This window comes from Psittacula echo (assembly GCF_963264785.1).
Source record: "Psittacula echo genome assembly, chromosome: 1".
NCBI lineage: Eukaryota > Metazoa > Chordata > Aves > Psittaciformes > Psittacidae > Psittacula > Psittacula echo.
The window spans coordinates 95,277,871-95,287,742 of NC_137735.1; the positions used below are offsets into that span (position 1 = coordinate 95,277,871).

The window sequence follows — 9,872 nt, forward strand, 5'->3', positions numbered from 1 at the left end:
AAAATTATACTGTTTGGATAAATAATCTGAATGCATTGTTAGATGATGATATAATATCAATCTGATTGACACAACCCTGATTTCAGGGAGTAGGAAATGCTTGTAAGAGAGGGACAAAGAGAAATATTTTTTTAAGAAAGGAATGTATTTCAAATTTTAGTTGTTCTGCCACTTTCACAGGTATTTTTGAAAACGAAAAAGGTAGACCTTAATGTTTTCTCACCTCCTGGTTTGTATTTCAGATTTTTTAGTTTTATTCTACTGCCCCAAATGATGAAAAACTGGATGTGATGAATGTTCTTGTTTAACCCTCTTTGTGGCTGCAGGAGTTTCTGTTACGGTTTAATACAGACCCTTGTGGCTGAAAGTTTAAATCGCCTTTTGCGTGCCAATTCTGTTACATGCTCATTGTCTCACTTTCCTGGCTTGCAAGAGCAGTCAGCCTCCTTGGCATTAGTCTGTGCCCTCGAGCCGTGAAAATGCCTGAAGCTGTGGGATTTGCTGTGATAAAAAATGTCATCAGCAAATGCTTACACTCATTACTGTTCCCAGCAGTGAAACAAGAGAGAAAACCCTGTTCCTTCCTTTCTGTCCTTTTCTGCTTCTTCCCTTCCCTTCCTTTCAAGCTTTTTCCCCTTCTTTATCCCTCTATCTCATTTTCTACTTTGCCATCACTCTGTCTTTTCTTCTGTCTGTGCTAACTGCAGAAGTTTTGCAGGAGACTTTTCAGCGTGGATCACTAATCAAAGCCAACCCTGTATCCTGTGCCTTGAGGGTAGATCCCATCTGGGGCAGATGCAAAAGGCACAGCTGAGAAATGTGTATGCCTGGTTTCCAAAAACTAAGTAAAATAGGGTCTCTATTCACAGTATATCACAAATAAATTTCTGCTAAATAACTATATATTTATATATAATATAGATCTCAGTTTGACATATAAACTGCTGCAACACGTAATCTTTTTGCTGTATAGGTGTATGCCAAACTCCAGTCGGACTATTAATACTTTTTGTTCTCAGTAGTCTCCTGCAGGCATGTGAACGCAGAGACCGAATTCTCTATTAGTCTGTGCCTGCACCTGTCTCACTGACGTTAAGGGGGATCTTGTGTACAGCATAGAAGGAGGGCTGAAGAGCCAGCTGGGACTGGGTCCTTCGTGCGCAGAACATGACAAAGAACAGAAAGTTCATACCATTCAGAAGGAACAGTACAAATGTACCATAGGCAGATGAAAAAAAGCAAACAGAAGAGCAATGTGAGCTACTTATGGATGTCACTTTTCATTTAGCTAGACCCCTTCAGCAGTCTCTAGTTGCAAAGCAGGCTTTGATTGGAAAGTTTATCCTTTGCAGTTTTCTGGGTACTTAGTCAAAAGACTCTAACAGCTTAGGTATGTGTGACCCAGACATAAAGAAAATGAGATGAAACTTTCCTGATCTTTGTCTTTGGGCGATTAGGCCATGTAGAATATGTGTGTGTCTGTGGTCTTTTGTGTGCCTTTGCCTAGGCAATTTTGAAACTTTTTCTCCCAATATTTGAGGAAAATCACCAAAATTAAAACTTACTGATGAAAAATCTTGGCTTCAACAAATTCCCTTACCTGTGATTTCTGACTGGTTTCAGTAAGGATGGTAAAGGGAGTATTTAAAATGTCTTGCATCTGTAGGTCAGGCTCAAGCAATGCCTTCTGACTGTTAAGGTTGTTTCAGATAAATTGGTTTAATTTTTCCTTGCATTTATTTCTTCTTGTAATTCCAATGAGGAAGAAAATGAGAGAAACCTTTTCCATGAGTGGCTCTTTGGTCCATTTCTTTATCGGGCATGTTAGTGTTTGTTACAGACATAAATCTAGCTGTTCCCCATTTGTAACGCACATTGCAGCGTGCCTTCCTGTCTTACACAGTTTAGCTCCACCCTTTAGGTTTGAATTGGGTTCATCTTGTGCTCAACTGGGAGCAATTCCAAGTCTGTTCAAAATGGAAATTTAGCAAAGCGGGAAGCAGAACAAAGTGTGCGGGAGGAGAGTGACTGGAAGAGTGGAGAAATTGGGAGACACTTACAGACAACTACAGAAAGTCATTAGACAGCACAGAGCTAAAGTATAGGGAATACAATCAATTTTAATATATTAATGAAGTAAAAGCCTCATCAAGGTCATTGATTCATTGGAGACTTGCCTTCTACTGCTGTTTAGCTAGTGGAGTATTGCTTTCTTTTTTCCATGCAGTAGGGCTGCGTTGCCCTGAGAAGAACTCATTTTGGAACAAAACTGCTGTTGTAAGGTAGTTTTTCCTTTTTAAACTATTTTGAATATATAAATGCTGTGCAGGAAAATAGGAAGAAAAGGAATTAGATGGCCATGAAAGGTTCTCTTTCTCTAGAAGCAGAAGAAATACCATATTAAAGAGTATTTCAGAAATCAAGGGATTTGTTTCTACAACCATGGAAATCATAAGATGGCAGTTTCTGTTCCTAGAGAGCAGGGTGAGCCTTTTTAGGGTGAGATTTTTTTCACCCAGGGATAAAATTCTTTGCTTCATCAAAGTCCAGACTGCTTCCTTCTATATGGCTTGTCATTTCATCCCCAAAATTCAGAAGTTCGCTGCACCCAGTGGCACCATTGCCCTTCACTATAGCAGCCAGGTGCTTTGGAAAATTTTCCCCAATGAGAGGTAGAGAGCCTTTCAGAAGAGCTGCCTTCCTCTGTTTTCAGTGGTACTGAATGCTAGCTCCTGACAAAACTGCGTCCTGAACACCTGGTGTTGAAATTCTTCACTCTAACCTTCTATCAGCACAGCTTTTGCTATTTAGAATGATTTGTATTGCTTTTGGGGACACTGCTTGCCTTTTATGTGGAGGAGTTCAGAAATGTCATGAGTGAATTGTTACCTTCTTCTCAACAAATGAAAATAAGTACCTGCAAATCTTGGTTTAGAAAGCTTGGCTTCCATTAAAATGTAATTACCTCCCTTTTGTGCCTTATACATTAAGGGTGGCTTCAAATGGTGTGTGGCTTCTGTTCGACAAAATTACTTTCCTGTGCTGAATGAGAATGAGTCTTCAGAATAAAGATGACTATTTAAAGAGGGCTGCTGCCATTCGAAATTCCATAGAGAATGTTCTGCTTATCAAATTAATTTGTTTACCTTGCAAGATCCTCACTGAAATTTTTGTTACCAGTCATCACAGAAGTGGGTTCAGTGCTAATCCATGACCACACAGCCTTTAATCCTGCAAGTAATTCTCAGGCATTCAACTGTTCATATTCAGGTGATGGATGATTAGCTAATCCAGTATGTGTGCACTGGGACAGTTTTGTCTTGCAGGACTGTTTATACAATGTTACATAGGGTTTTTTTCACCTGACTGGAAGTACTCTGGGTTCCAGGAGGGGAGTGGGATGGCTGTGCAATTCTTGTTGCTGGGTCCTATAGGGACAGCAAGGTATTCTGAATTTGCTGTTTGTGTGTCCCCTGGTCCAGGACCCCAGCCTCTGTCTGAGCAAGAGCACCACTAGGCAGCTTCTTACTGTGGGATGAGAGGGAGAAAAGTGTATGCTTTAACACAGACACAAAAACTGAGGACTGTTCTGTCATCCTTATTAATGTTCTGGAACGTACATAGCTCACACTTCCAGTGCCTTTGTCTTGCTGCAAGGATGCACAAGGATTGTAAAGATAAGTATTTCCTTGATGTGAAGGGAGCCAGAGAGGAAGGCATAGATCCTGCTACTGCTTTCCTCAGTGTGGCTATATGCTGAGCCACGCCAGCAATAGAAGGACAGTTTGGCTGGGACACTAACACACAGTGCACTCGGAGCAGTAGGCAAACAACGGTGCTCATTTGTTCCCTCCACTGCACAGCCTGCTCACCTCAAGTGTTGAGAGACAGCGACAGACAGCACCCACTCCCACCTCACTTCTGACCCTGATCTTGGTAGCTCTAGGAGAAATACCTTTGATAAGGCATTTAATGTATTTAAATTATGTGTTTCACTGTAAATATCAAATTTACATACCTGTCTACATAGCTTTCTACTTACCTATCTACATAGCTTTCATAAAGCTTTATACTGAGATGTCATAGTTTGTGGCATCTAGGGGATCTTCCACTGTACATGGCTACAGCTGGTGCTGGGGTATGGGGCTGTTTTGAGCTTTCAGGTAGCTGGCATTGTATTCTCAGATGGTCAGGGCTTCCTAGCATGGCATTAGTGCTGGCACTGCTGGCATGGTGACCCTTTCAATCAAGCCTGATTACTCTTGGAAGGGAAACACTGGCAGACCAGATGATCAGAGTGACATGGATTCCAGTGTGGCTGTTTAAGCTGACCTGGTAGCTGGTCATAAAAGTTGAAATAGTAGTGCAGGGTGAGTAGAGATGGGGGCAGTGAAAGCCTGAATGACACAGGTGCAAAGACTAGGTCTGAGCAATGAGAAAAAATAAACAAAGTACTTCTTAATGCAACTTTATATTTTGTTAGCCATGGACATAGAATAGTCTGTAGCCTGCCCATAGTCAAAACAGTTGGTGGGTAGCTGCACATGAGAAGATTAACAGCAACGTCTTCATGGGTCAGTATCTGATATTAATGTCTGTAGTAGGATTTTTAGAAGAGCTTAAGGACTGGGGAATATTTGAGCAGTTTTGGTTTTTTTCTTTTTTTCCTTTTCAATATTGCACAACTCAGGGGATGCATGTCATTTCATAGAGAAATTTACTTTGCATCAATACAGTTTACCTGTCTGAAAGATTAAGCTGTGGTGATGTGAATACCTTTAGTGTGAGGGAATTTACATCCCATGAGTGAACACAAAGGTTTTACTCTGCTGGGACACAAAGCAGAATCACTTATCTTTGTAGGTAGATGGGTTTGGCAGTTGAGATGATATGTAGATTATCACAAGGTAGACAACAGGGCAGAATTGAGCTTTTGCCGACAGGAGCAGATAGATACCCACAGGGGCCAAGTGCAGATGGATTAACAGTGAGTTGTTTGGTACTCAAGTCAGGTGAAGATGGGGACCTGATGTGATCACACAAGTCCAGACCAAAAACTTTTCCTGGTGGTGACTTCACCTCTACTGTGAACTGCACATACTTTTCAATAGAGTCCTATTAGTGGTCTGCCTGCATTCATGTGTCTGCTTTGCTTTTGGTAAGTTTAGTTGAAGTCTGCAGAGTGTCTTTCTGGTTGTGCTTGGTCTAAATAGATTTTGCAGATTCAAATGCTGGTGTGATTAATAAACCACCACTGTTTCTGTCAGAGAAAGCAGTGTTGGGGGGTGAGGAAAGAGAGTCAGAGAGAGTGCAATCAATACAGAATCCAGGAGGCTCAGTGGTACAGAGGAAAATTAGAGGAAGTGCTGGAGAACATGGATTAAAGAGGATAGGAGGAGAGACAGAAAATCTGTAGGGAGAAAAAAAGCTTTAGCTGAAAGCAAATTAGATATTAACTTAATGATAAGTGGCATTTTAGAATGACATGTAAAATAGTGCCAGATTCTGTGAATAGCTCTGGACTGCAAGCATACATACACAAGCACACACAAACACTGACAAACATACAAAGGCAGGGGTAAAAAAACCCAATAGTTCATTTTCTTATTTTCAAACAAAATTACTTTTTATTTTAAATTATTATCCATTTAAATGTTAAGAAGAGTTTTTAAGGGATTCTATGGAGCAGATTTTGTGACTAAGCATAAAATAGGTATTTTATTTTGCTTTGACTAAGGGTTATCAGAAACAATTTTTGTCACATTGAAAAAGATGAAGATTTTGTTTTGAAACACTAAAAAATAGGAAAAAAAACACCATCAGAGAAATGTGATGACTTAAGCCTGCCTTCCTTCGAAGGTACCCTGGCCCTATACATAGCTGAAAGATGTCAGTGTAGTTCTTTTGGCTTTAATGCAAGTAAGGTTTTACAAGAGGTGATTATTGCTTGCTTGTCTGTGTTCTGCAAACTGGTCAGAGAGAAAAGAATCATATTCACAAAGAAGAGTGTACCACCTAAAGGGCCAAGTTCTTGTCTTCTCATTTGTGGTTATATTTGTTATTTAACCTGAGTTGTTTTCTGTTGGGGTTTGTTTTTTGCTTTTTGCTTTTGGTTTTTCTTTTGTTGTTGTTGTTTTGATTTTTTTGTTTTGGTTTTTGGTTGGGGTTCTTTTTTTTGTTTTGTTTTGGTTTGTTTTGTTTTGGTTTCTTTGATGGGGAGGAGGTATTTTTTTGAGAAGGAAGAAACAGAGGCAGGATTCAAAGGAGAAAAGTGACATCTGTTTTAAGGCAAACATGAGTCTACTTGCTTGCCGTTTTGGTTCCAGGAAAGATGCTTCACAGAGACTCAGTTTCATTCTTTCTGTAGTACCTGTTGTGCTGCGTTTTTTGGTGGTATCTGTGAGGATTTGATTTATTCACGTTCCCTGTGAGACCTGTTATTTTGCCCATTGCAAGGTGACATGTGACACATATTTCATGTCTTAGGTCCCTCTGTGAATTTCCTTTACCTGTAGAATACCACAGTCCCCTTTAGCACAGTGAAAGCTGGTATTATATGGTATGGTATTATACAACCATAAATGGTAATTTTAATATAAACTTTAACTTGCACCTTCACATCGTTACCTTATTTACCTCAAATTAATCAGAGAAGCAGATGTCCCCTAGTCCCTTCGCCGTCCTGTCAGTACCAGCTGCCTGAACAGACTATGCTCCAGTGACTCCAGGCTCCTCAAGTGTACATAGGTGTTAGTCCCAGACAAAGGGGAAGTGGTTGGCAATGGAGAAGCTGAAGAAATAAGTGAGCTTTCTCACCACACTCTGGAGTTTCTCTTATATTTAGAGAAAGCCAAAGACAGACAATAAAACAGAAAGGAAGCAAGGAAGAAGGGTATGTGTGTGGATAGTGTGTGCAAAGCTTTCTTCCAGCTCTCCACTGAGCCATGACCCGGTTTCTCCAGGAGCTGCCTGCTGTTTTCTTATTTTCAAAGCAAGTTCCTGAGACAATGCTTTGCATGCCAAACAGGGTCAGCTGCTCAGATAGGAAGGGTTCTGAACGGCACATGCACCCCCTTTCCATCTTCTCTAGCGCCTCAGCTGTTCCTTTTCTAATTTCTTTTCCTTCTGTTTTCCCTTTCCTTGTTCAGAATGAGGAATCAGAATTAGTTCTTACATACACAGAGAAAACAAGCGAAAGTTTCAGGGTATTGAACGAAATTTGTTGCAGTGACTGTTAGACTCTAATTCTTTATGGTTATTGTTATCTTGACAGAATCCAAGAAGAAGAAAAAGGAAGGCAAGAAACAAGAGAAGATGCTGGATTAATGGAGCCAACTTGGGCAATGTGAGAAAGGGACATCAGCAAACATGATCTGTTAACAGTTTCATTTATACCTAGGCATTTTATCCTAAAATTATTTATAGCTTAATGGTATCATAGAAAGAAACAAGCAAACACAGAAAAAAAAAAAACCCAACTTTTTTTTATTACTTTAGTATTTTTGATGTATAACCCTAACAACAACTTTTAGAGGCCTGTAATAAAGGACTCCAATCTCATTTAGAAAATTATGTCTATTGTGTATTGAAAAATGTAGAGGTTTTTAAAATATTGTGAAGTCTTGCCATAGGTCTCAGTCTGGTAGTTACTCCGTGCAAGCAGAACTTGAACCCATGTGGAGCTCTGCTGAAGCCAGTGGTGCCCTGTGTGATCATAGGAGTCTGGCTGAATGCAATTATATTCAAGATTGGGACCTCATATCTGAAGAAACCCAAACTTGTTTCTTAAGTACTTATTGCATCTTGATAACTGTATGAAATTATTTGTTTAAGGAAAGGATGGGGACATTTTTTTTAGTATTTACAGGCATAGAATTTTTTTTTGGATGTGTGGTGACTGTTCATTTCAAAATGCCACTATCTCCAGGTAAAAACCAGTAGTACTCCTATCCTTGGTCACATTTTGGATGTTAGCAGTAAAAATTTTGAAATCATTCAACAGTTGGACATGGAAGAGTCCTAATTTTTCACTATTTTCTAGCAATGATTTTTCCAAGTAGAGTGTTAGCAAAACTTCCATTTTTCAGCATATCATTGCTGTTGGATGGTAGTGTCCTCTGGTTTACCTATAAAACCTGAGAAATGCTTTCTTTTATTTGTTTATTTTGCCAGAAAGGAGAATATCCTTTTGACAAAAATCTAGTTGAAATTGTTGTGATTCTTCCTGATCCAACTCCCTTTTGTACCAGTGGGAATCTTCCTGTTGATTTTAAATATAGCTGGTTGAAAAATACTATGTCTGATGGGAAGTAACAGAAGAAATCTATTTGGAAACTGCCTGAGAAGTTGTTCGTATTTTTAACCAAAAAAAATAAAGGACGACTTGTGGGACTTGAAACCAATAGGAATGGAATTAATTTTTGTTTCTCTGTTAGTAAAGTAGAAGGGAAATATGAAAGCAGTACCTTTTCTTTACTCCATTTTTATATAAGCAGAAAAAAACCTTGGAAAATTTCACTCAATGTAAAAAGAGTTCTGTGATTTTAGGTTGGTTTTTTTTTTTTAGTTATCTGCAGGGAAAAAAAATAGTCAGCTGGTTTTCAGTTTGTTCAGTTTTGCCTATCATAAATTATAGTAACAAAAAAGTCACAAAGTAGAAAAATGATGTAACAAAGAGCTGATCTGTTCCCAGTTAAACAGTTGTTTAATAAACTAAACAACCAGTGGACCAGACTTTTTTGAGGAAATGTGTTTTCAGTGCACAAATAAATTTCAAAATCATTGCTTGACTGCTGGTCAAGATGAATAGACTCCTTGAAATCCTGCAGGTACCCACTGACTTCAGTGAAGCCACAGCAGCGTGTGTTCATCTGAGTAAATCACATTGCTCTCTAGGGATTAGCTTGTAGACAGGTAGAGAGTCTTTTTCCAGACTAACATCACTCCCCTTTTCTATGCAAAAAAATGCATAACAATTGCAGAGCTTGCCCTCTTTTTTCTTACATGGAGGGTATGGCTGATCTGAACTCACAGTGTTGGCAAGTCCATCCATAGATGTTCCTAAACCCTTCTGAAGCCAGCTAGCCAAGCCTGCACATAGCTCAAGGTAGACTAGCCACCTGATTATTTCCCAGACTTCTTGGGTGTGTTTTGCAGTCTGTGTTGATGTCCTTGTTATTTTGACTATGCTGTTAGACATATCTGAGCCAGTGATATAGTTAAATATGTCCCCAGCATGTGGTGGATGTGCAATGACCAAATGCAAAATCATAAAGGCTCATATTTGGGTGGTTCTGGGTGCTATTTGCTTTGCTCATGGTCTAATCAGGTCTACCTGTGCTTGTGCCTCAGACTTAAACTAATGAATTGGTAGGTCTGATTGAAAGCAAAGGGAGAAAGAAGCTTTTTCACTCACCAAAGGTTTGTCTGTCTAAATGCTGCATCAGTTCACTTAAAGTGGTTCAGCTTTGAGTGCAAACACTGTTGCACCGTTGTCTTACACTGGTTAATCTAGTCCATGTTTCACAGGGAGCTGACAGGATTTGGGAATGATGCTGAGACCAACAGTTTGACTACCCTTTAGCAAACCTTAGATATAACTTCTGATTTTCACCTCTGTGAGTAAGAAGAAAATAATTTCCCCTGAGTTTCCTCCAACACCTTATGGCCCTTATGATTAACTGCCCATCTGGCTTGTTAAAGGAACATTCCTACTAGTTTTTGAAGGAGGCCACTCATGTTCCTGTGGTGGTATAGGGCCTCCATAGAGAGAGTTTACAGAAAACAAAGAAACAAATAAAAAATTACCATGTTAGGGCCAGAAGAAAGCGCAGCAGTCCTGCTGGCGAAGAGAGTGAAATACGAGAATTCCT

The 9,872-nt window shown here is 39.5% G+C and overlaps 1 protein-coding gene across 1 annotated transcript in view; it reads left to right on the top strand.

The window, feature by feature from the left end:
* PTN (pleiotrophin) overlaps nt 1–7,326 on the top strand; it is a gene marked incomplete at its 3' end in the record, with an annotated part of 47,448 nt that extends 40,122 nt beyond the window's left edge. The window contains exon 5 of the mRNA XM_080636913.1: nt 7,274–7,326. Coding sequence (XP_080493039.1) covers nt 7,274–7,326 — 53 coding nt within the window. The remainder of the gene's footprint in view (nt 1–7,273) is intronic.
* Between the last annotated feature and the right edge of the window lie 2,546 nt (nt 7,327–9,872).